Here is a 26,511-nt window from a genome sequence, read left to right as displayed (position 1 = left end):
ATTGCCTTTTATTGCAATGTTGTCTCGAGTAAAAAAAGAAAAAAAAAGACGTAATTCTGGCGTTTTTACTCCCCTTTGCTGTGCAGCTTACTCATGAGATTATTCATTTTATTCTTTGACAGATCTGACATTTCTGAATGTGGCGATACCAAATCTGCGTATTTTTTTTGTTTTATTTTTTAACAGGGCAAAAGGGGGTGATTTGAATTAGTGTTTTCCTTAACTTTTTAATGTATTTAATAGTCCCCTTAGGAGACTTGAAGCTGCAATCGTCTGATAGCCTGTGCGATACATGTCAGTGCTTCAACCCTTCTGTGCTTGTCATCACACGAGGATTGTGATGACAGAGACGGGGGTCTTCAGCAGACCCCCAGCTGTCATGACAACCCATTGGCGCTCTACGAGTAAGTGTCGGGCACGCGGATGGACGGAATCAGTGATGCGATTCCTGTTGGCACGTGTTAAATGCCGCTGTCAGTGATTGACAGTGGCATTTAACTGGTTAAATCACCCATCAAGTGAGGGAAAAATGCAGGCTCTGCGTGTGAGCCCGCATCAAAGGCAGGGGCACGGCCGATGGCATAAATATACGTCATCGATTGTGAAGGTATTAATGTTTGTGTAGTGTGTGCATTAAAATACTTATAGGTTGCCCCCTGCTGCAGTTTTCCAAGGCTGATCCACTCCCTCTCTTAGGCTAAGTTCACACTTGCATATGGCTGCGTACGTCCTCCCTTAATCTCCGCCTACTTCCTCCCTTAAGCTCCGCCTACTTCCAAATGGGTCCTGTGTATCTATCTTTAACGTTGGGTACGCAGCGTGGTCACTTAAACTGCAAAAAACTAATCAACTACATAAAAAGTGTTAATCTGAGGCCCTCACAACATTCTGTACATAGGCAGAAGGCACTGTGGCGAAACGCGCGTTGGGGCAGTTGGCACTGCAGTTTTACAGGTAACCGCCTAGGCATTCATTTACTCCCTCTCTACTCTCTTGCTCAGCACATTTTTTCCAATTTTGGCATACAGCCTTTTTGGACTTCTCTGCTTTCCTGTGTACCTCTGAGCTTGAATACATTCAACACATATTATGTCTATGGGTACATTCCATTGCACAATGCACATGCACTTTTGAGCAATTTGCATTAATATATTTATTACCTTATTACCTTGCCTGCTGGTTTGCCTGTCTACACTGTGGTTCCATTGTTTTGGCTCACCATTGTCATTTTCCTATTTACTTGAATCTATATGTTTTTATATTGCTTTTTCAATAAAGCTTTTTTAGTACTTGGTTCCTTTTGGTGCTATTTTTTCTTTGATATGATTTCCATTATCTAGGCACCGAGCTGAACCTGCTTTACTTATCCTTTCACCCTTTTATTTGATCAGTATATTTATTGTGGGTGTCTGCCTGTACATAGGCTTTGTATAGGCAGATAGTCACAGCCTCAGGACACTAAGGTCAGGCTCAGACAAGAGTATACAAAATAACTCAATTTAACAGGATTTTAGAATTTTCCCAATTCTAAACAGTATATTGGAGAAAGATTTTATATTTTGGTCTCATTTTACATCATGAATTTTTCCAGGCGATCTAGCGCTTCTTTAATATCTACTGGTGACAATTACTCACAGGATCAGCCAAAATAACAACTTGAACTGTAGCCTTCCCTGGAGTATCCAAGCTTACAAGCGGAGTCAAGATCTTTTGATTCTCTCTTTTCATGGTTGCCTCAATAGTTGCAAGCTGTAAAAAAAAAAACAAAAAAACAAAGAAGATGAACAAAAAGTAAGCAATAAATTGTACAATATATGGAATTTTACAACTTGATAAGAGCTTTAATCTATAATTATGTTGCATTTCTCTTTGCTATGTGACAAAATAAAAATACATTTTGTAAGATTTTGTTTTGTTATTGCTACGTGTGCTGGTGGTCCTAAACATATCGGCTAACATCTAAAGAAAATCAGACAGAACCAATAACCCCCTCCCCTTGCCAAATGGTTTATAGCCACACAATTACTTATCCAATCTGTTGCTCCCCAACTGAGAAATGGCTGTTTTACGGTAACTCATATTCACAGTTACAAATCTGTGGTCCCTCAATCTACTACTCCTGCTTTCTTACAATATGTTATCCTCAAAGACATAATCCATGAGTTCCTTACTATCTACCCGAGAATCTCTGAACCAGCAGTTAACCTTATTTGTAATATAGATCATAATATTTTTGGGAGTTTTGAATACACGTACAAATGGTGTAACAATAGCTTTGAAGTGGTAAAGACTCAAAATATTGTCAAATGGGAAACCGAATTGCACACGACAATTGACCCTTCTGACCTTGAACAGGCATGTACCCTCTCGTATGCCTCTTCCATTTCCTTATCACTACAAGAGACCCACTTCAAGATTTAACAAGATGGTATTATACCCCCGTTGGAGGGGTTGTGGAAGGCCAGGAAATATCTTGCATATATTTTGGCAATGCCCCAAAATTGTTCTCTTTTGGAGAAAGATTTCTAACCTTATCGGTTTTATCCTAGGAACACGACTTATTTTGTCTCCTCGTCTGGCCCTTCTTTCTTTGGACGCAGACAAAATTGATACTTCTAACAGGCTATTGATTATGCACATTTTACTAGTCTCCAAACATAGTATTGTCTTTCTTTGAAAAAACCCAAACCCCCCACAAATTAATGAAATTATAGACAAAATTAGCCTTCATCACTCTTTTGAACCGAAATTTGCGAATGTGCATGATCAATTTGCTAAATATTCTAGGAAATGGTCTAGATGGCTGGAGTTGTTCTCTTAAGTCTTCACCCAGAGTGCACATGCCTAAGGCCCCTTGTGTTTGGGTCTTTGGAACATATACAGTTGTGGCCAAAAGTATTGACACCCCTGCAATTCTGTCAGATAATGCTCAGTTTCTTCCTGAAAATGATTGCAATCACAAATTCTTTGGCATTAGTATGTTCATTTAATTTGTCTTAAATGAAAAAACACAAAAGAGAATGAAGCAAAAAGCAAAACATTGATCATTTCACACACAACTCCAAAAATGGGCCAGACAAAAGTATTGGCACCCTCAGCCTAATACTTGGCTGCACAACCTTTAGCCAAAATAACTTCGACCAACCGCTTCCGGCATCAATGAGTTTCTTACAATGCTCTGCTGAAATTTTAGACCATTCTTCTTTGGCAAACTTCTCCAGGTCCCTGATATCTGAAGGGTGCCTTCTCCAAACTGCCATTTTTAGATCTCTCCACAGGTGTTCTATGGGATTCAGGTCTGGACTCATTGCTGGCCACCTTAGAAGTCTCCAGTGCTTTCTCTCAAACCATTTTCTAGTGCTTTTTGAAGTGTGTTTTGGGTCATTGTCCTGTTGGAAGACCCATGACCTCTGAGGGAGACCCAACTTTCTCACACTGGGCCCTACATTATGCTGCAAAATTTGTTGGTAGTCTTCAGACTTCATAATGCCATGCACACGGTCAAGCAGTCCAGTGCCAGAGGCAGCAAAGCAACCCCAAAACATCAGGGAATCAGGGTTTTTTTTTTGAATGCCTCTTTTTTTCTCCTGTAAACTCTATGTTGATGCCTTTGCCCAAAAAGCTCTACTTTTGTCTCATCTGACCAGAGAACATTCTTCCAAAATGTTTTAGGCTTTTTCAGGTAAGTTTTGGCAAACTCCAGCCTGGCTTTTTTATGTCTCGGGGTAAGAAGTGGGGTCTTCCTGGGTCTCCTACCATACAGTTCCTTTTCATTCAGACGCCGACGGATAGTACGGGTTGACACTGTTGTACCCTCGGACTGCAGGGCAGCTTGAACTTGTTTGGATGTTAGTTGAGGTTCTTTATCCAACATCCGCACAATCTTGCGTTGCAATCTCTTGTCAATTTTTCTTTTCCGTCCAAATCTAGGGAGGTTAGCCACAGTGCCATGGGCTTTAAACTTCTTGATGACACTGCGCAGGGTAGACACAGGAACATTCAGGTCTTTGGAGATGGACTTGTAGCCTTGAGATTGCTCATGCTTCCTCACAATTTGGTTTCTCAAGTCCTCAGACAGTTCTTTGGTCTTCTTTCTTTTCTCCATGCTCAATGTGGTACACACAAGGACACAGGCCAGAGGTTGAGTCAACTTTAATCCATGTCAACTGGCTGCAAGTGTGATTTAGTTATTGCCAACACCTGTTAGGTGCCACAGGTAAGTTACAGATGCCACTAATTACACAAATTAGAGAAGCATCACATGATTTTTCGAACAGTGCCAATACTTTTGTCCACCCTCTTTTTTACTTTTGGTGTGGAATTATATCCAATTTGGCTTTAGGACAATTCTTTTTGTGTTTTTTCATTTAAGACAAATTAAATGAAGATAATAATAACAAAGAATTTGTGTTTGCAATAATTTTCAGGAAGAAACTGAGTATTATCTGACAAAATTGCAGGGGTGTCAATACTTTTGGCCACAACTGTATATTAATATATTATATGCTTAAATACCTACCTTTGTAATAATTCACTGCATAATATGCTTCTGCATTAACTTGTTTCATTGTATGTCTTCTTTATATTTGGACTTTATTGTCCTCCTTTTTCCTTCTTTCCCTTTACATTCCCCCCCCCCCTTTTCCCCCATCTTTCCTCCCCCATCCTCCCCATTTATTGAAACTCAAATAAAACATTTGGAAAACAAACCTGTGGTCCCTACTGGCAGTACACTTTAATAAGAAACTAAAGAATATTGACTTGAAATATATACAATATAATTAAATTATTAAAGATTTACTGATTAAAATAATGAAAAAAGAAGAAAAAAAATTAAGAAAACTCCAACCTCATCTTTTGGACAAGCAAATGCAATTCGTCCAAACGCTGCTGCATGGTCCACCGATCCTCCAATGTCCTGCAGCTCCAGCTTGCACTGCAAAAATCACAACAGTTAGATTTTCCACATTTTTGGAGGTTGATCTGGAAAATGTACGGCGTCTAAAAATCTGGAGAGATATCAAAACTAGCGCAAACCTAAAGTAGATGTGAGGCTCATAGGAACCAGATTGCTTTCATAGCCTTCATTTAAGTCCGGTAGGAGCGTTGACACTACTCCGACATGGTTGGTGTTTATTCTCAGAAACACAGCATTGTCCTCATGAATGGCAGACACCTAATGAGAAGTCTGCTAGATTCTGCTATATTACCTTTTGGCGTGACAGCCCAGTGGATCGTTTTTTATACAGTACACTATTTTGTGGTGACAGATCCACTTTATACAGAAACAAATTTCAATCCTATATTAGCCAGTGGCATGATCTGTGTGTATACTGTCTGATGTTTCCTAAATATCTGAGTAAAGCAGCTTACAAATAAAGAAAGCGTAGAGTTAGTCTCTACCTGGTTGTCTGCATAACCCAGCAGAATGCTCTTTTTGGCCTTATCCTCATGATAGACTCTCAGGCCTAACAAGTCCGACCAGTATGTAGTAGACTTTGGCAGGTTGGATACAGCAACAGTCACTTTCTGCACTGGATCTGGGAAAACATCAATAAAACATAATGGTATATCTTAACTTTACATAATGTATAAGCAAAGGCTTGTTTTAGGTAGATTAAAGCTAAAGCTGAGCATACAGTCTCCTGGTTTCAGATGGCAACACAGGTGTCTTTATGTGCCATACTACAACCAACACCTGCAACCCATTGTTTTCACTCTTAAAACTTCAACACTTTAATAGAAGAGATGGTGAGTGTGATTTCCTCCTTTTTTATGTTACAACACATGGAAGGCCAGCAATTTATTATAATCAAAGCAAGATCACCATAGAGATCGATGTTACTCTAACAGTTTTTGATGAAATGCTGGTCTGGGTCCCATGTATGAATTTGAATGGAGAAAAGATACCTGTCTTAGGCCTCTTTTACATGTCAGTGTGTCCAGTACGTGTGGCAACAGTTTTCACACGTACTGAAGACACTTATACATGTCGGCCTATTCAAGTGAATGGGTCTGTGGACATGTCAGTGTGTTTCCACGGACTGTGTCTGTGGGCAAAATACGATGACATGTTCGTTTTTTTAACGGCAGCACGGGCTGGAAAACATCCCGCACACATATGACGCAAAGGAATGTCATCCGTGTGACATGTACCGGCACCCGAGAAGCAGCGGTACAGTTAGTGCTTTCCCCCGGCGCTGGGTGCTGAAGATGGCTCTCATCATTCTCCCCTGCCGGGGATCAGAGCGAGCAGGGGAAAAAGATGAGAGTTATATTCAACTGATAACAGTGACAGCAGGAGGCGGTTGATGGGACTATTACTCCCATCAGCCTACACCTGTGCGTGTGGTACTGATGCAGCACATGGGCTGCACATGGTTGCCACACATATTACATACGTGGACACTGATACCTCTGGTATTGGTTTTTACGGTACTGGAAATATCAGGACGTGTGAAACCAACCTTATGGAGTTTTCCAACACTTCACTATTAATGGCGTAACCTTAGAATAGGACATTGATATCCGATTATACAGCATAGTGGCTCAGTGGTTAGCACTGTTGATTTTCAGCACTGGGGTTCTGGGTTCAAATCTCACCAAGGTCAATATTCGTAAGGAGCTTGTATGTTCTCTCCGTGTTTGTGTGGACTGATAGGTAATTTAGATTGTGAGCACTGCAGGGGACAGTGATGGCGATATCTGTAAAACCCTGTGGAATATGATGGCGCTTTATAAGTAAGCATAATAAATAATTATTGGTATAAATCTCATACCTGGCACCCCCACCATCTGCTGTTTGTAATGCCAGCAGAGGCAGCATGTGAGACATCCATTGTTCTGTCACTGTGTTTAGTGGCCACTGCTGAATGAATAGGAGCTGATCCGCAATAGACATCAGCCTCTATGATTAATGATATCACCATTAAAGCGATGGAAAAGTCTTTTAAAGGACCTCTGAAAGTGGCCTAATAAGCATTTACCTGTGTTGGGTTGAGTTCTGTCTTCCAAAAAGAACTTATAACCTCCAGGAGCTTCAGTCTGGAACAGTCCAGGTGCCACCTCGGATAGCGGCCAGTTCTTCTGCTTTGCATTGAGTATAGCTTGGCTGGACTGTAGTGTGAGCCCCTAATGAAACAAAGTAAAGGTCAATTCACAAGAGCGTATAAATAAAATCATCCAATTCTCAACTAGAAAGAAAAATAAACGGACACATTTTCATCCTTATTGTCATCCGTCTGCCACCTGAATGCAGTCCTTATTGCATTTGTTTTTATGCATCAGCAGTAACTTAAATTTACAAGATCAAACCAGTTTCCTATGTTAATAATGGCAATGTATCTGTAAAAATCGGATGTTATACGGCTGAACCGGATGGAATACAATTTTTTCGGCACATCCATAGACTTAAATAGGTGAGTCACATCCGACATACGGAAGAAAAAAGTGCAAGCTGCGATTCGGTCTGTGTATAATTGCAGTCATCTGATCAGCTGATTAACACTGGGTAAGTGCTGTCAGGGCATTGAGGAAACTAAAGCTCATGTACATGGAATTAATTCTTATTAAACCACAGGGATTAGAAGACTGTTCATAGAAACATGTTGCCGACATGTAATTCATAGGCCAGGAAACGTTAGACATACCAAGAAATCATTGCCGAGACGGTACTCCCCAACTCCATAGTTGTAGGTCAGCTCAACAACAAAGTGGCTGTCTTCAGACCCAAAGCCTATCATAGTTTTACTCCATTTCCCATCATAGGGGCTGCAATTATGTACAATAAATTGTTGTTGAACACGGAAATAATAAATATAATGCAATAAAGTATGACAGCTTAAAGTGCATTCCCCACATTAGGAAACCATTAATAAATAGCAGTCCTTAAATTGTCTTCTTCAACTTTGTCTTTCCTTATATATATATCTTTAACTATTACCGCTCCACATTACTAAGAAGTGGCATAATGCCATTTTACCAACTTAGAAGAAAAGTACAATAGGGGACAGGGGTCACTAGTAATAGCTCATCTTTCATACCCATTGCAGGTGGCCTTGCACCCTTCTTCAAATTCTTCATGACGTAATACCTGAAACAAACACAATAACCATATAAGGATTCAGTCACAGTCCTTAGACTCGGGTTAGAATGTCAGATCGTAATGTCTCGCCGCTACATCGCAAGTATTGATAGAAAATCCAGCTACAATTATCTCATATCAAAGGTATATGTGAGAAGATGACATTAGTGAAGTTTATGATCTTATAGGGCCACTTTCTAAATCCACCTAAAAAATATCTTAAACAAAAAAGGGATGTAAAAAAAAAAATCTCAAGCAGTTGGTGCGAAGATGCAGAAGGAGCCATCGATATACTCTTCTGCATCCTACCCATGAATCGTCATGACAGACGGTTATATAAAAAGCTATGGGTGAACATCATATGATTGATCAAACACATTAGATACAAATACTGGTGAAAATAATGATGAAAAAGGGAGCCGTCAGCTCTGTCTTCCATCACTGAACCTGTGCATCTGAGCACAGCAGGCACGGTGTCACTACATCGCTCCAGCTGGGCCTCACTACACAGCACAGACCGGAGGAGCAGGAGAACAGGGTTAGATGAGTAGCTTTATTTTTTTTAAATTGATAGTACATTGTGGAAACTGGAGAAGACATCATTCTACATAGGGGGGGGCTGTGTGGGAATATAAAAGTATGTAAAGGGAGCTGTGTGGGCTCACAATACTGTTTAAGGGGACTATGTATGTACATAATGTGAAAGCGGGCTTTGTGGGAAGACCATTCAGTATGAGGGCTGTGTGGGAATATAATACTATGTAAGGGGGCTGCATGGGGACATCATACTATATACAGTTGTCATACTATAGAAGGGAGCTGTGTGAGGAGATCATATTGTGTGGGGGCTGTGGTGACATACTGTGTGAGGTAACATCATATTGGAAGGGCTGGGTGGGAACATCACACTGTGTGTGGACTGTTGGGTCATCGTATTGTGTTGGGAGCTGTTGATAAAAGTAGAAGGGCTGAATAACAGTAGCAGTATGATTCACTTTTTTTTTAATAAAAAGCAGTAACTTAAATGGTTACGATTCACTGCTAAAGGTATGTATACAGTGCTGCTCAGCATTATTGGCATCCTTCATTTTTTTTCATAGACTGCACAAAATCTTCAGAAATAAATGTAAATGCACCAAAGTTATATCCTCAGGATTTTTTAAATTAGTGGTCCAAAGTAATACAACAAGAAAACATTGTTTTTCAACTTAGGCTATGTGCACACGCTGCGTTTTTTGCTGCAGATCCGCTGCGGTTTTGGCCGCTGCGGATCTGCAGCAGTTCTGCAGACAGTGTACAGTAGCATGTAAATGATAATCTATGTGACTTACAATCTGCTGTGCACATGCTGCGGATTTTTAACTGCGGAAAAGCTGCGGTTTTGAATCCGCAGAAAGAAATGACATGTCACTTCTTTTCTGCGGATTCTGCTGCGGTTTACCATCTCCTCCATTGTAGAGGTGATAAACCGCAGGTCATTTTACCTGCGGTTCCACAGATACAAATCCGCAGCGTGTGCACATAGCCTTACATGTTGCAATTTCAAAGAAGAAACACAATAAACAGCATGTGCAGCAATAAAGGCCCCCCTAATTAATACTTGGTTGCACACTTTTTGGCATTGATGACGGCCTCCAAATGTTTGTTGTGGCCATCTATAAGCCTCTTGCGCGTCTCAGCTGGCATTTTCTCTGACTCTTCCTTTGCATGTCTGTGCACTGCAGTACACTTCAGCTGGATGTGTCCGAGGATGCAGATTCAGCTGGCGTCACGTGCCCTCTCTGGCACATAGGCTCACCACCACTGCCCTATAAGTTGATGAGCGCTGCACTTGGCTTTTTCTGGCAACACCATAAAGAATGGAGTAGTGGTTAAGTGTGCAACCTGCCATGTAATGGGGCTTAAAATTCCCCGATCTGCAGGTCAATGCAGCTCCATATGGCGGGACACGCACTGATCAGCACATTATCACCTATCCTGTGGATACGTCATAACTGGACATCCCCTTTAAGTTAATGGGAAGTAGTCACCAGGGCAGACCTGCTTGCGAGAGACAGTCTCAGTGTTTGCTATGTGCAGTATAAGTGTGTAGATCTCTAATGTAAGTGTCCCATCCTGGTGAGACTGAGGTGTACAGGATCAGGTTATGGGCAGATGATGGGTGTGGTTGTCCTTTAGGAATTAGCCTAGCTAGCTGCTTCCTGCACCGATTGGTTTTCCTATCCCTTCATATAGTTGAGAGCCCCTCTCCCTATTATCCTGCATGGTGGGGCCCTAGATTGGCTGCAGGTCCTGAACAGACGCCATGTCCCCTGTCTGACCACCACTGCTCACCTTCATCCCAAGCACATCCCTGAAGAACCGTGCAGTCTGAGCTCTGTCAGCCACTTTGAGGACATAGTGCAGCGCTCTCCTGCCGCCCATCACTAGCTCCGCAGCCTGACGCCGAGCCGGCGCTGCTTGATCACGTCACGCACTATCACCGTGGAGACCGCACATATTCCGCTCCTTGCTCTGCGTATAAGTCAGTGCTTGTTTCCTGTTATCACTGATGAAGGGAAGGTAATGAGGAAAATATTGTAAATCAAGCATTTTACTGTGGCACACACAAATCGTATTCTGCCACTCCCAACATGGCGGCTAATAGTATGCACTGACGTCACTGGCTGCGACGAGCAAACATGGCGGCGCTCATGAGGAGCGTGCTTGGTTGCTCTAGGCTTACAGTAGTAAGGTTCCCAATCAGTGTGCAGGTGAAGCGGGATGTACGAGCTCTGCGGAGGAAGCCGGTGCGGATCATCCCCCCGGAAAACCAGCAGAAGCTCGAGAAGCGGGCGAAGGACGTAAAGGAGCCGCCGACAACCGCAGCATCCGTACCCTACAAGCAGCGACGTGACCCTGTCACTAAGGACGAGAACCTCGTACAGGACGAGAGCCATGAGGGGCATCACACGTACGAGCTGAGATATGACCGAGCAGCTGCTGGGGACAAGAGGCTCAGGTACTCCCAGTGAACAGCGAACGTGCAGCCAATCAGATTCCTGCTCTCATTTTACTTATGCAGGTTGAGAAATGAGAGCAGCGACCTGATTGGTTGACATGAGTAAGGCCAGGTTCACATAGCGTTAACGCTACTCCCTAACCGTGATCGCTCTAGCGCAGATGCTTCATCTGCACTAGCAGTGACGGACCCTCGAACGCTGCAGACCGCGTCCGAGGGTCCGTCACAGAATGACACCACATCGCTAATGCATGTTGCTTAGGACATGCGTTAGCGATGTGCCGCGTTAAGGCAGTCTATGGCAGCGTTACCGGATGCGTTACATCGCGTTATTTCCGCGGTGTACCGCAGTCCGTTAGACGGACTGCCATAACGCAATCTGAACCCTGCCTAAATGTGTCACAATGTAGATTCCCTATCGGTATGTCTGTGGAGCACCCACAGGAAACCCACCCAAACACGGGGAGAACATGCCAAGTCCGTGGTGGGATTTGTACCAAGGATCCCAGCACCGCAAGGCAACATTACTAACCACTGAGCCACCATGCTGTCAGTTCACCGTGCCATCCCCATGCATGGAACTACTATGTGTATGTACGAAGAAGGGAAAGAACCAAAGAGTCCACAGACATATATATAACTGCGATAATTAGGGGAGCAGCCTCAGGACTACTAAAATGGGGGTACTATCGTCTGTAAGTAGGGCTGTTTGCACCTAACTAATGTTTAGTTGTAGGAAAGCTCATTAAGAAAATACATTACCACGGGTATATACTAAACAGACTGCAGGATACATACACAAATGTGTGAAGACTCTCCAGGAGAATGGCGTCCACCCTTATACGCGTTTCAGCATTGCCTTCAACGGCAAGTCCAAACTCTGTGACTATACACCATGGACACTTTGGTTGGCGCTTTCCCTTTTTAGTCTCCAGCCTCTTCCTACTTGTCCTGCACGCATTCTAGCCCTACAGATCCATATCTGCCATTGTTAATTATTACGAATGATTGAATGGCTTTGGATAACTCTTTATCCGAATAGCTATAGCTCTTCCCGAATAGCTGCATCGGTTACCTGGAGCGCTCCCGATAATCCGATGTTCATCGTCACAGCTTCAGGTGTCACGGCTGTGTGACAGTCACAACAAAATGAGGATGATTGACCTCATGGAGATCAACATTCAACACTGCGGTGACACCATCACATGTTTCTCAACGCAGTGATTCTAGAGCAATGCCCCCATCCCTTATGGGAAATATGTAAAAACATGCAAAACACAAGCCGCGGAGACACCATCACATGTTTCTCACCGCAAGCAATGACCAGCCAGGTCTTTCACCGGGAAAGAACAACCACGGGAAGGGCAGTCTCCAATGAAGGAAACCACCTATGCCAAAACATGGTATCTATCCACAGACATCTGTTTCGGGGTATTTTCCAGTTTCCTACTCCACACTGATGAGGGGCAATACCCCGAAACAGCTGTCTGTGGATGGATACCATGTTTTGGCATAGGTGGTTTCCTTCATTGGAGACTGCCCTTCCCGTGGTTGTTCCTTCCCGGTGAAAGACCTGGCTAGTCATTGCTTGCATTGAGAAACGTGATGGTGTCTCCGCGGCTTCTGTTTTGCATGTCACACAGCCAGGACACATGCAGCTGTGGCGCCGAACAGGTGATCTTCGGGAGCGCTCCAGGTATCAGGGTTCCCATGGCAGCTATTCGAATAAGCACTTATCCGAAGCTATTCTCTCATCCCTATTTATTATATAATCGTATAATGTGAATAACAGTAGATATCTGCTATTTTCCTTTGTGGTGTATATTATGTGTATGTAGTGTACAGGCCTCTATATGAAGGTGCAATTGTCCCAAGGATTTGTGAACAGATCTGTGAGACTCTAAGGGTATGTGCCCACGATCAGGAACTGATGTGGGTTTGACGCTGAGTACTTATGCAGCATCAAACCCGCAGCGGCCAGATGTTACAGCATAGTGGATGGGACTTCAAAAAATCCCATGCCCACTCTGCTTCCACAGGCGCCAGTGGCTCACCCTCGGACACAGACAACGCGTCGCATCTTTCCAGACTGCAGCATGCCTATTTCTCTTGGGGAGACGCTTTGTACGCAGTGAACATGTGCTGCGTCCAAAGCGCTGCTGGTTCAGGATTGTGTGCGCCCGGCCTATGGGTTCTAGTGTTGTGTGATTAAATATCGGAGTCTTACAATTTCAAATGATGTGTGAGTGCACCCTTGTGTATATTAGTCTAACTACAAACTAAAGATATTAGCTCCCAAGTAATCTTTCTGTTTTATGCTTTTGCGCTGGTTGATCAAAATGGGCTCACAATGTTTGAATTTGCTCAATTTCCAAGATTCTTATATTTTTTTTGCCTCTTGTGCATATTAACGCCATGTTAACACATGATAATGCATTTTATTTTTGTCAAGGTTCTTACAAAATGGTACAAAATCAGGGCATGTTCACATGTTGCATTTTTGCTGTTGTTGTTTTCTGCAAAATAGCAGCGTTTTATAGTACCAGGAAAGTGAATGAGATTTCTGAAATCTGATGCAATGTTGTCCACTTTTTCCTAACCCAAACCATGGCTCTAATGCACAAACAAAAGAAAACTGACAAAACCAAGTAAAATTAACTTAAAAAAAGCTGCAAAACTAAAAGTCGCTATGTCTGTGTAAACCGGTCTGAACAGATTGGCCACAGCTCTCCCGAATCAAGCATGACAACCGCATGGAAATCGGACATGCTCCGGTCGGGAGACTTGTTGCCAGTACAAACCGATTTACACGGATGTTTTAATGACCCCAACGAACCATAGTTATTCCAGAATTGATTAATCCCTAGGATTGCTATGTCTGATACTCATTTTGTTGTTTGCTTCTCCATCCTCTTCCCTTTTTGTATATATCATTGTAATTGCTTATAATATATTTTTTATGCCTCATATACAGCAAAATAGTTACAATTGTGAAGTCCAGAAACTTCCGTGAGCGCCATGGACAAATTTTGCTAGAAGGACAGAGGCTCCTGGTGGACGCTCTAGATGCTGGTGCAGTCCTGCAAACACTCTTCTTCAGTAGAGTAGACCAGCTGAAAACACTGCCGCCTGAGAAACTAAAGAAGGCAAACCTAATTAAAGTAAAGTTTGAAGATATTAAGATATGGTCTGATCTTGTCAAGCCACAAGGGCTAATGGGTGAGTAAAGATGGAATGAAAGTCTGGTATCTGTGGTGCCTCGGAGGAGTTCTAGAGCAGTCTCTGTAGTCTTGCTATTACAATTCTATTAGTGCTAGTTTTGTTCCGAATTTGGTTTGACAGGGAACAGGAGCAGCAGCATGCTTGCTTAGCTCTGTGAAACCTTACCAATAGATCCCCCCCCCCCCTCATCAAAGAATGGGCTGAAGGTGGGGTATATACCCACAGAAGGGGTAGTTACTTGTAATGACATAGAGGGGAAAGATTCACTCATAATGGATCCCCTTGTGAAAATGACTGATGGAGAATTGACAGAGGGGCAATCTTCCACTGGGAAATCTCACGATGAGTCCCATACAATTGAACAAGTAGGTAGAGGATATTCCCCCTTCTCCACATCTAGCTTCGTGACAGCTGCGATCCCCTCATTGACATCTACAGCCGCTGTACCCTGCGACTCGGCTTCGGCTGATGAATGCAACGGGGGATATCGGGGAGATGCAGAATACACCTCAGATGAGCCTTTTATTGAGGAGCAAACTAGGAGCAACTCTGTCACTCACTTGTCAAATGGCCTTTCTGCTCCTGTCAGTGTGCACATGAGGAGAGAAAACTGATGGTGCAGCGCTGATCAGGATACATCTGCAGAGGTCTCCGGCAGCATTTCACATACGTACATTATGGAAACTAAATCCGGATTCTAACCCAGTGCAGTTCTTGCTACCCACGCAGCCTTACACTAGTAGGATTACAGCAGGGAATTTGAGATAATTCCTGCATCAGATGCTGCCTCATCAAAAGAATTTATACAAGATCTTGGTGATACTTTTTTAAAATCTTTTAATTGTCTTCCGATAATGCATTCTGATTCCGCTATCTCTCAGATCACTCTTCTTGACCCTCTTCAATCCAGTTTCCGTTCTTTACACTCTACTGAAACTTCCCTCACTAAAGTCTCTAACCATCTACTAACAGTTAAATCTAATGATCACTACTCAATGGTAATTCTCCTGGATCTCTCTGCAGCATTTGACACTGTGGATCACCAGCTCCTCCTCAGTATGCTCTGCTCTATTGACCTCAAGGACACCGTTCTCTCCTGGTTCTCCTCCTACCTCTCCGAACGATCCTTCACTGTATCCTTTGCTGGCTCCTCCTCTCATCTTCCCCTTACTGTTGGGGTTTGTCAAGAATCAGTCCTAGGCCCCCTCCTCTTCTTCTTCTTGTATACTGCAACCTATTGGACAAACAATCAGTAGATTTTGGGTTCCAGTACCATCTCTATGTTGATGACACCCAATTATACACGTCTACTCTTGACATCACGCCTGCATTATTACAAAACACCAGTGATTGTCTTACCACTGTCTCCAACATCATGTCCTCCCTCTATCTGAAACTGAACCTGTTAAAAACTGAACTCCTTGTGTTTCCTCCTTCTACTAACTTACCTATGCCCGATATTGCCATTTCCGTGTGTGGTTCCACCATTTCTCCCCAGCAACATGCCTGATGTCTTGGGATCATACTTGATTCATAGCTTTCATTCACCCCCCCCACATCCGATCACTGACTCGCTCTTGTTATCTGCACCTCAAAAATATTTCTAGAATTTGACCTTTTCTATCTTTCGAGTCTGCAAAAATTCTTACTGTTGCTCTTATTCATTCTCGTCTGGACTATTGTAACTCTCTACTAATCGGTCTCCCTCTTACCAAACACTCCCCTCTCCAATCTTTCTTGAATGCTGCAGCCAGGATCCTATTCCTCACCAACCGTTACACCAATACCTCTACCTTGTGCCAGTCATTGCACTGGTTACCCATCCACAAAAGCACTCCATGGTTCAGCATCACCCTACATCTCGTCCCTCATCTCAGTTTACCACCCTACCCGTGCCCTCCATTCTGCTAATGACCCGAGGTTAACATCCTTAATAATCAGAACCTCCCACTCCCGTTTCCAAGAATTCTCACATGCTGCAGCAATTCTTTGGAATACACTACCCAGGATAATTCTATTAATCCCCGATACCCACAGTTTTAAGTGTGCCCTAAAATGCATTTCTTCTGACTGGCCTACTGCCTCAACACATTTAACTATCCCTGTGTTGCCCATTCAAAATTTTCACCATGAACAGGTTCCTCATATCATGTTTTCACACATTTTATGCATTTAATAGCCCTCTGTGTCTGTACTTTTTACATATTCTGGATGATGACCGGTTCATGCAGCATTACATGAACACCAGCTTTATTACATTATGGCTGGTCAGAACAATGAAAGCAATTGTTACCATCCTCTCGTGTCTCCCTATGTTCTCATAGATTGTAAGCTTGCGAGCAGGGCACTGCACTCACTCCTCTTGGTATCTGTTGATTTATGTAATTATTGTTGTTCTGTAATGTCTTTTATTGTCTGTACAAGTCCCCTCTAAAATGTAAAGTGCTGCTTAATATGTTGTCGCTATAGAAGCAAAATTATTATAATTATTCAGACAAGGAAACAGTCTGCAGATACAAAGGAAGAGCCCTCATCAAATACCAAGTAACTCACAAGATGAATAGTAGAATGGTAGAGTTGAAAGGGATCTCCTGGGTCATCTGGTCCAACCCCCTGCTCAAAGCAGGATTCGCTAAATCATCCCAGACAGATGTCTGTCCAGCCTCTGTTTGAAGACTTCCATGGAAGGAGAACTCATCACCTCTTGTGGCAGCCTGTTCCACTCATTGATCACCCTCACTGTCAAAAAGTTTTTTCTAATATCTATTCTGTCTCCTCCCATTCAATTTCATCCCATTGCTTCAAGTCATTTCTTGTGCAAATGAGAATAACGATGATCCTTCTACAATGTGACAGCCCTTGAGATATATGTAGACAGCTATTAAGTCTCCTCTGTCTTCTTTTTTGCAAGCTAAACATTCCCAAATCCTGTAACTGTTCCTCATATGACATTGTTTGCAGACCGGTCACCATTTTGGTCGCTCGTCTCTGAACTTGCTCCAGTTTGTTGATGTGCTTTTTTTAAAATGTGGTGCACAAAACTGGACACAGTATTCCAGATGACGTCTGACCAAAGAGGAGTAGAGGGGGATAAAGACTTGACGTTATCTAGACTGTATGCTTCTGTTAATACATCTCAGAATTGCATTTGCCTTTTCTGCTGCTGCATCACACTGTTGACTCATGTTTAGTTTATGATCTATTAGTATACTCAAGTCTTTTTCACATGTGCTGTTGCTTAGCCCTATTCCTCCCATTCTGTATATGCTTTTCATTTTTATTGCCCAGATGTAGTACTTTGCATTTTCCCTGTTAAAAACCATTCTGATAGTTGCTGCCCACTGGTCCAGTTTATTTGCAGTGGGGAAAAAAAGTATTTAGTCAGCCACCAACTGTGCAAGTTCTCCCACTTAAGAAGATGAGAGAGGCCTGTAATTCACATCATAGGTAGACCACAACTATGAGAGTGAAAATGGGAAAATAAATCCAAAAAATCACCTTGTCTGATTTGGCAACATTTATTTTGCAAATTATGGTGGAAAATAAGTATTTGGTCATTAACAAAAGTTCATCTCAATATTTTGTTATATATCCTTTGTTGGCAATGACAGAGGTCAAACGTTTTCTGTAAGTCTTCACAAGGTTGGCACACACTGTTGTTGGTAAGTTGTCCCATTCTTCCATGCTGATCTCTAGAGCAGTGATGTCTTGGGCCTGTTGCTGGGCAACACTGACTTTCAAATCCCTTCAAAGGTTTTCTATGTGGTTGAGATCTGGAGACTGGCTAGACCACTCCAGGACCTTCATATGCTGCTTACGAAGCCACTCCTTTGTTGCCCTGGTGGTGTGCTTGGGATCATTATCATGATGAAAGACCCATCCACGTTTCATCTTCAATGTCCTTGCTGATGGAAGGAGGTTTGCACTCAAAATCTCACTATACATGGCCCCATTCATTCTTTCATGTACACGGATCAGTCGTCCTGGTCCCATTGCAGAGAAACAGCCCAAAAGCATGATGTTGCCACCCCCATGCTTCACAGTAGGTATGGTGTTCTTTGGATGCAACTCAGCATTCTGTCTCCTCCAATCACGACGAGTTTTGTTTCTACTAAACAGTTCTACTTTGAATTCATCAGACTATATGACATTCTCCCAATACTCTTCTGGATAATCCAAATGCTCTGTAGCAAACTTCGTACGGGCCCTGACATGTACTGGCTTAAGCAGGGGGACACGTCTGGTATTGCAGGATCTGAGTCCCTGGCAGCATAGTGTTATACTGATGGTAGCCTTTGTTACAATGGTCCCTGCATAGAGTAAGTCATTTACTATGTCCCCCTGTGTGGTCCTGGGATTTTTGCTCACCATTCTTGTGATCATTTTGACCCCATGGCGTGAGGTCTTGCATGCAGCCCCAGATTGAGGGAGATTATCAGTGGTCTTGTATGTCTTGCATTTTCTTTTTATTGCTCCCACAGCTGATTTCATCACACCAAGCTGCTTGCCTATTGCAGATTCAGTCTTCCCAGCCTGGTGCAGGGCTACAATTTTGTTTTTGGTGTCCTTCGACAGCTCTTTGGTCTTTGGATTGTGACTGTTCGAGGTTGTGGACAGGTGTCTTTTGTACTGATAACCAGTTCAAGCAGGTGCCATTACTACAGGTAATGAATGGAGCACAGAGAAGCCTTTTGAAGAAGTTGCAGGTCTGTGAGAACCAGAAATCTTGCATGTTTTTAGGTGACCAAATACTCATTTTCCACCATAATTTCCAAAATAAATCTTGCCAAATTAGACAAGGTGATTTTCTGGATTTGTTTTCTCATTTTGACTCTCATAGTTGTGGTCTACCAACGATGTCAATTACAGGCCTCTCATATTTTAAGTGGGAGAACTTGCACAATTGGTGGCTGACTAAATACTATTTTCCCCACTGTATATCTTTTTGAATCCTCACTCTTCTCTAGTATTAGCTATCCCTCCTAACTTTGTGTCATCAGCAAATTTAACCAGTGTACCCTCAATTCCTTCATCTAAATCATTTATAATGATGTTGAACAATACATGGCCCAGAACAGAGCCCTGTGGTACCCTACTTGAGACATTCTTCCAACTGGATGTGCAGCTATTTACGACCACTCTTTGGGTCTGATCACTAAGACAGTTATGAATCCACCTAACAGTTGCCATGTCCATTCCATACTTAGTTATATTTTCAATAAGGATGGTGTGAGATACTTTGTCAAATGTTTTGCTGAAGTCAAGATATACTATATCTACAGCATTTCCCTGATCCACCCAGTGATTCTGTCATAGAAGGAAAATAAGTTAGTCTGACATGACTTTTTAGTTACAAACCCATGCTGACTCTCGTTAATCACTTAATTCCTATCCAGGTACATACATACATGTTGTTTAATAATTTGTTCAAAGATCTTTCCTGGCATAGAAGTTAGACTCACCAGTCTATAGTTCCCTGGGTCCACCTTCTTCCCCTTTTTGAAGATACGAACAACATTTGATCTTCTCCACTTCTGTTCTACAGGTATTTTTAAAGATTATGGAGAGTGGTTCAAAAACTTCTTCTATCTCCTTCAGTGCTCTGGGGTGTAATTCACCTGGACCTGGAGACTTGAATTCATTTCTGTTTATAGATAGCCTGGATTCTTCTATTCCTTTAATAGGACAGGTAAGATCAGTTGGTTACATTTCCTTTCAGAGAGAAAACAGATGCAAAATAGGAATTTAAAAGTTCGGCCTTCTCAACATACTTTCTTAATACCGTATATACTCGTGTATAAGCCGACCCCCCCACCCCACCCCCTAAATTTGCCACAAAAAACTGGGAAAACATATTGACCCGCGTATAAGCCTAGGGTGGAAAATGCATCAGCTACTGGTAAATTTGAAAAATAAAAAGATACCACTAAAAGTAAAATTGATTGGGACATCAGTAGGTTAAATTTTTTTGAATATCCATATTGATTCAGGAGCCCCATATAATGCTCCATACAGTCCAAGATGGCCCCATAAGATGCTCCATACAAAATACACCCCATAAAATGCTGCACAAAGGTTAATAATGCCCCATATGCTACCCCATAAAGGTTATGGCCCCGTAAGATATTCCATAGATTATGCTCCATAGATTATGGCCCATATGCTGCCCCATAAAATGCTCCATAGATTACGCCCCCATACGCTGCTGCATAATTATGCCACTATATGCTGCTCCATAGTTTATGCCCCATATATTGCTGCTGCTGCTGCAAATAAAAAAAAAGACATACTCACCTTTCGTCGCTGGGGGCCCGGTGCCGGTGTCCTGAGCAGGCGGTGACAAGTTCTGCCACTGGCGATATTTACAGATCCCCGGTCCATGGCTGCGCGCTGCTCTGTCCTCTCCTCCGCGTCCTGTCAGTGACGTTCAGGCAGAGGGCGCGGCGCGCACTAACTACGTCACCGCACCCTCTGACCTGAACATCACAGACAGAGGATGCGGAGGAGGAGAGGACAGAGCAGTGCGAAGCCATGGACCGGGACAGGTGAGTATAGCTTATACTTACCCCCTCCTGGCGCGGTCTCTGCAGCCCCCCTGCTTCTCCCGGTCTCATGCTCCTTCCTTCAGCGGTCACGTGGTACCGCTCATTAGTCATAAATATGCGCATATTCATGACATTAATGAGCGGTACCACGTGACCGCTGAAGGAAGGAGCCTGAGACTGGGAAAAGCAGGGGGGCTGCAGGGACCACGCCAGGAGGGGGTATGACCTGACACCCCCGCCGACCCCCTGGTATATAACTCACGTATAAGCCGAGAGAGGGACTTTCAGCCCCAAAAAATGGGCTAAAATCTCGGCTTATACGCGAGTATATACGGTACTTCATCATTTTCATCTAGTAAAAATCCTATAGCAATTTTGACTTTTCTTTTACTTTTGACATATACCCATATTCCTTTTTATTGCGTTTGACGTCTCTTCCAAGCCTTAATTCATTGTCAGCATGAGATAATCTGATGCGCTCCCTGTAAGTTCTGCAGACAGCATTATATTCTTCTTTAGATATGCCGCCTTCTTTCCATTTGATAAACATTTTTCTTTTTAGCATGTGTTTAAGTTCTGTGTTCATCCATCCTGGTTTCCTTAAATTCTTCCTATTCTTACCTCTTTTCGGAATTGATAAGGTTTGTGCTTTGAGAATCTCATTTTTCAGAATTTCCCATCCTTTCTGGACATTTTTGTCCTTAAGGATATCCAGCCATTGAACCTTGAAGTCTTAGTCTTCACAGGTCTTCCTCCTCTAGTTATCCAAAATTCTAAAATAGCATGGTCGCTACCTCCTAGGGTCCCAGCCACTCTTGCCTCCTCAACCATTTCCTCCCTATTTATAAGGATTAGATCCAAGGTAGCAGATCCCCTTGTTTTCTCCCTTACCTTTTAGAAGATAAAGTTGTTAGCAAGAGAGGAAAAGGATTTGCTTGACCTGTTAGTTTTGCCTGAGAGAGAATCCCAACAAATGTCTGGATAGTTGAAATCTCCCATGACCACTATGTCATATTTTTTGGAGAACTTGACCATTTGATGCATAAAGAGTTCATCCATATCTTCAGCTTGCACAGGCTGCCTGTAGTAAATGCCTACAATGGTGTCCTTTCCACTGTTCTGTCCTTGTATTCTTACCCAAATAGTTTCCACAGAACTCCCAGTCTCTGAAGCTTGGATCTCTGTGCAGATATACGCTTTTCTAACATACAATGCAACACCTCCCTGTTTATCAAGTCTGTTTCTTGTAAATAAGTTGTATCCTTCTAGCCTTGTATTCCAATCTTGTGTATCGTTCCACCAAGTTTCAGTGATTCCAATGACATCATATTTCTTTTCCTGTTTGTGATTGGTTTCTTTCTCCAATATTTTTATTTAGATTTTTTTTGTCTCTTTTCTGTCCTTCCACTTCTAATAGCAGAGTTCTCAATAGTATTTGTCAGGTGTATGGCTTTTTCTGGCCTTTTGCTTCCCTTCCCACCTTGTTCTAGTTTAAAGCTCTCCTGATGAGTGCAGCAAGGTGACTTCCAAATACATGTTTTCTAGTCTTCGTAAGGTGCACCCCATCTCTAGCAAGTAGTCCATCATATAGGTAATTCACTCCGTGATCCAGAAATCCAAATCCTTGCTGACGGCACCATTGACGTAGCCAGTTGTTTACCTGCAGATTCTTATTCCACCACCTTGTTTCATGGCCATTCATGAGATGGATTACAAATATTCCGAGTCAATTAATAATTATAGTTTGGCATCTAAAATATTTATCCAGAGTACTTAATACAAAATAAAAATCTCGATTCAACAACTCATTATGTCACAAATCATCGAGAATAAAACATCCATAACGGATATGAAGTCCAAGATAACAGTTGTGGTCACTTCTGTAACGGACTTACAAAAAAAAAAATAAAAAAATAATAAACTCTGTGGATCTCTTGTAAGAAGAAAACTCCATTACAGTTAAGTGGAAATGCCAAGAGATGTCATTGCAACACTCAAGAAAGAAGATACTAGCCTTGGCACAGGACTCCAGATTACTTCCAGCTCCATATGAAGCGATCTCTTTTCAAGGAATTCTGAGGCCTTGTTCACACGTAGCGTTTTTTTCGCGGCTTTACCAAATAAACCACGTCAAAAACGCTTAAAAGAAGCTTACCATTCATTTAAATGAATTCCTCAATTTTTGTGCGGATGTATGTGTTTCTTTTACCGCGAAAAAACCGCTTCGCGGTAAACGCACCATGCTCATTAATTCGCGGAAAATTCTGCATTTTTAGCTATTTTCTATGGGTCTGGAACCGCACTGAAAAAAAACGCAAAAACCGCGCTAAAAAAACGCGCGTTTTCTGGGAAGGATTCAGGACTTTATGCAGAAATTTTCTGCATACGTGTGCACATAGCCTAAAGCTACTACAAGTGAGGAAAAGATTCCACAATACCACCAAAGAACTACTAGATACAAAAATTGTGATGGAAAAAAAAGAAACTATTTAGACCTCTAGGAAAAGATGACTAAACACAGACAATAATAAATGGGATTTTAAATCATAGTTTGTCTAAATACTTTTATTCAATAGACAAAGATCCTTCTTGTTTCAGATTGAAAATACAAGAACAAATCCCGGACTCTCATCCATCTTGTTTTAGGAGGTTGGTTAATAGGGAATCTTTTTGGATTTTCAAGCTAGGCACTTAGTTCCCTGAGGGGTTAAATGAAATGTCCACAAGAACGTACCCATAATAGGACTTGTTACTATTGTAAAAGGGAAAAGAGAAGAGAGTAACGTGAACACTTTTTTTTTATTCTAGAGATTGTATATACGGTAATCTTGTATACTTTATTTATTATTGTTCATGTTGTTCTATTGTGTGTCCGGGTGTTGATACTCACCAGTAGGCGAGACATTTGATTTGCTTGAATCTCGTCTTCCTTTATAAATAGTTTTATATACTACTTTGTATGATGGCTTTAGGAAGAAATCAGATCAATTTTGCTGTTTTTTTACTAAATGTTTGTTGTTTTTTCCACACCTGGTTATCCTTGTGACAGCATCCACAACATTTTTTTTTTTTTTCTTATTTTGTGGCCTGGCATTTGCTACACATGAAATGGAGCTGCATTCTGTAGATCAGCTCCATGCTAACATCTGGCTGATAGTAGCTGATCCATCTTGTAACTGACCATATAGTTTTGCCACTTGAATAACGGGATGATATGACACATTGTAAGCGGCATGTGACCGCAGCAACTTCGCCCTAACACTTTGAAATCCTTCACAGGAATTTTTGGGAAACCTGATCATGTAAAGATGAAGTTTCCTGACATCCAGGTCCATAACAGTTTACCGCTGTCACTTATCTGTGATAACATCCGTGATCCTGGGAACCTGGGCACCATTCTGAGATGTGCGGCTGGAGCTGGCTGCAATAAAGTCCTGCTCACAAAAGGTTAGTATCCTGCTTAGGCCCGAGCTCGTCTTGCCGACTAGGGAGCCTCAGTGTTATGCAGGAGCTGGTTACATTGAGTGTATCTTCAACCTTCAATGTTTTTTTGTTGTTGTTGATGATTTAGCTCCAAACTAAACATCACATTGGAGTCTTCGAATTATTGAATGAGATTTATTAATGTTTGCAGTCTCGAGTTTCATTCAAGATGTCAAAAAAATGGAGGCTAGGTTGTCTCATCAAAGATATTTGGTATGTCCACAGGATAGGTTAGTTGTCCTTCAGCCTTGAGGTTTATTTTTTAATTGCAATGAGCGGAGTTTCTCTACTGATACAAATTGGGAAACGCATAACTGTTTATCACTTTTTACTTTGAGTTCCTTGAACATGGAGAATAATGTAATAAATTTATAGTTGGGGTCATTACGGACGTGGTAATATCGAACAACTCGTGCATTTCATTGGTCGTTGAAGGGTTTATCTTTAGTTTTTTTTTATATATTTTATTTTTTTTTATACCTTATGGGACATGATGGTGAGATAGTTAGATTGCTCTTATAATAAAGTAAAACTCCGCCATCTTATTAAGTCCTTCCTCTAAAAGGATTTCATTGATGGCACAGTTGGGGGCCTTAATTTGGCTCCTTGTCGCCATAGAAAACAATTTTCCCCCTTCGGTCACAGAATGCCAATGGTTTGACAGGAACTAACTACATAATGCAGAGGTTTCTATTGAACATGTCCACTACGGGGGTAAATGCTGGTATAGGTTATTTTAGCAACGTGCCAGCAATATGTTACAGCTGACATTTACGGAGGACAACTCGGGCTCAGCTCCTGAACCTCTGACCTCCTCAGGCTCCAAATATATGGGCCTTCTCAATTGGGCTCTGCCACCATCACTGTATCTATACAGAGCAGAAAGTGACTAGGAACAGAGGCAAATTCTAAATACATAGTGAAATTGGAATTATATCAGAATCCTATAGTCCAGTCCGTAAATGTTGGCTAATTTAATTTGTGACTCCATATCTCAATCGACATACCTTTTGTTAAGGTATCTGCATTTTGGAATTCAGCAGGGTCCATTCCAAGGATGCCTGGCAAATAGCTGCTTTTGCTGGGGAATATTTTACGGGTGCCACTTGGATGACTAGTCTTCTCCTTTGTGTCTCATAGCGGCTCTTCTTTCAGGGTCATACAGGAGCTCTGATCAGGCCATTCCTCTAAGACCTATGCTCTAATAGGGTTAAAGGGCATGTGTTGTCTCTCCTCCATTAAATAACTAAGTATAATTTTTTTTTATTATTATTTCTAGGTTGTGTTGACGCGTGGGAACCTAAAGTAATCAGAGCCGGCATGGGAGCCCATTTTCGCTTGCCGATAATCAGCAGCTTAGACTGGAACACTGTCTCTAACTATCTCTCGGAAGACACAAAGGTGTTTCTTGCAGATAACTTCTGGCAGAAAATCCCCAATGAAACCACATGCCCTGATAAAGCTATTGATTATGGCGGTATTTCATCTGATCCTAGGAGGCTACATGAAATACATGATGACTATTACTCATCCAGTGACGAGGAAGATGGAGAGGATAACGAAAAGCTAGAAATTCCTAACATTCCTATACAGACATATTCTGAACCATGGGCCAGAGGTTCTAGTGCACTTGTGATTGGGGGAGAGACTCATGGACTGAGTTTGGAGTCATTACTACTGGCTGAAAAATTAAGTGGCAAGAGACTGTGCATTCCTGTCGTGCCAGGCATTGACAGCTTAAATTCCGCTATGGCTGCGAGCATCCTCTTGTTTGAGGGAAGAAGACAGCTTAAAACCAGCACGTAATTTAAGACAAACTTCAATTTATTTTAGTAGGAATAGAAAAACTGTCCCATAAGAGAATTTAGAGCTAAAGCACTAGATCGCATGTCCTCGGTGATGTATAATTTCTGTGTTCATAATATCAAGGTATTACTAAGGTCGGGCACAAATGTGAAACTGTTGTTGCTTCATAGGTAACTTCAACTCGTGTTACTTCTAGATTTTATATATCAATAATAGAACATGGTTGAAAAACTTTAACTTAAAGAAAACTTATCACAAAATGATAGGTTGTGAGTCTAGTGTTTCTGTTTAAAAAGATGTGTTCGAATACATTGTCCTATTTAGGGGCAGTTAGAGAATCAATAAAGTGGAGGCTTTCTTTACACCAATAA

General features: G+C 42.0%; 2 protein-coding genes across 3 annotated transcripts in view; one reads left to right on the top strand and one right to left on the bottom strand.

Annotated features, from left to right (window-relative positions):
- Positions 1-10,548, bottom strand: part of GLOD4 (glyoxalase domain containing 4) — a 12,185-nt gene extending 1,637 nt beyond the window's left edge. The window contains exons 1-7 of the mRNA XM_073590596.1: positions 10,418-10,548; positions 8,043-8,092; positions 7,650-7,770; positions 6,987-7,131; positions 5,404-5,540; positions 4,850-4,936; positions 1,636-1,749 (exon numbers count right to left, since the gene is read on the bottom strand). Of these exons, the coding sequence (XP_073446697.1) occupies positions 1,636-1,749; positions 4,850-4,936; positions 5,404-5,540; positions 6,987-7,131; positions 7,650-7,770; positions 8,043-8,092; positions 10,418-10,507 (744 nt within the window). The 5' untranslated portion in view covers positions 10,508-10,548. The remainder of the gene's footprint in view (positions 1-1,635; positions 1,750-4,849; positions 4,937-5,403; positions 5,541-6,986; positions 7,132-7,649; positions 7,771-8,042; positions 8,093-10,417) is intronic.
- On the top strand, positions 10,509-26,511 carry MRM3 (mitochondrial rRNA methyltransferase 3). 2 transcript variants are annotated; one of them, XM_073590594.1, is made up of 4 exons: positions 10,509-10,645; positions 14,059-14,303; positions 24,131-24,298; positions 25,614-26,511. In XM_073590594.1, the coding sequence occupies exons 1-4, from the start codon at positions 10,635-10,637 to the stop codon at positions 26,138-26,140; spliced, it is 951 nt and encodes a 316-aa protein (XP_073446695.1). In that variant the 5' UTR covers positions 10,509-10,634; the 3' UTR covers positions 26,141-26,511. The 2 variants fall into 2 exon arrangements, with proteins under 2 accessions (XP_073446695.1, XP_073446694.1); XM_073590593.1 differs by lacking the exon at positions 10,509-10,645 and adding an exon at positions 10,726-11,084.

Source organism: Dendrobates tinctorius, unplaced genomic scaffold, assembly GCF_039654945.1.
Source record: "Dendrobates tinctorius isolate UK_male_01 unplaced genomic scaffold, ASM3965494v1 ptg000117l, whole genome shotgun sequence".
Lineage (NCBI taxonomy): Eukaryota > Metazoa > Chordata > Amphibia > Anura > Dendrobatidae > Dendrobates > Dendrobates tinctorius.
The sequence above is the reverse complement of the archived record's forward strand: the minus strand, read 5'-3'. Positions and strand labels throughout refer to the sequence as shown.

Bases quoted from the DNA above. Each gene is read 5' to 3' on its own strand.
- MRM3 (XM_073590593.1), top strand. From the start codon at position 10,765: ATGGCGGCGCTCATGAGGAGCGTGCTTGGTTGCTCTAGGCTTACAGTA. The intron at 11,085-14,058 runs GTACTCCCAGTG...CCTCATATACAG, and splicing joins GCTGGGGACAAGAGGCTCAG to CAAAATAGTTACAATTGTGA. The intron at 14,304-24,130 runs GTGAGTAAAGAT...AATCCTTCACAG, and splicing joins CAAGCCACAAGGGCTAATGG to GAATTTTTGGGAAACCTGAT.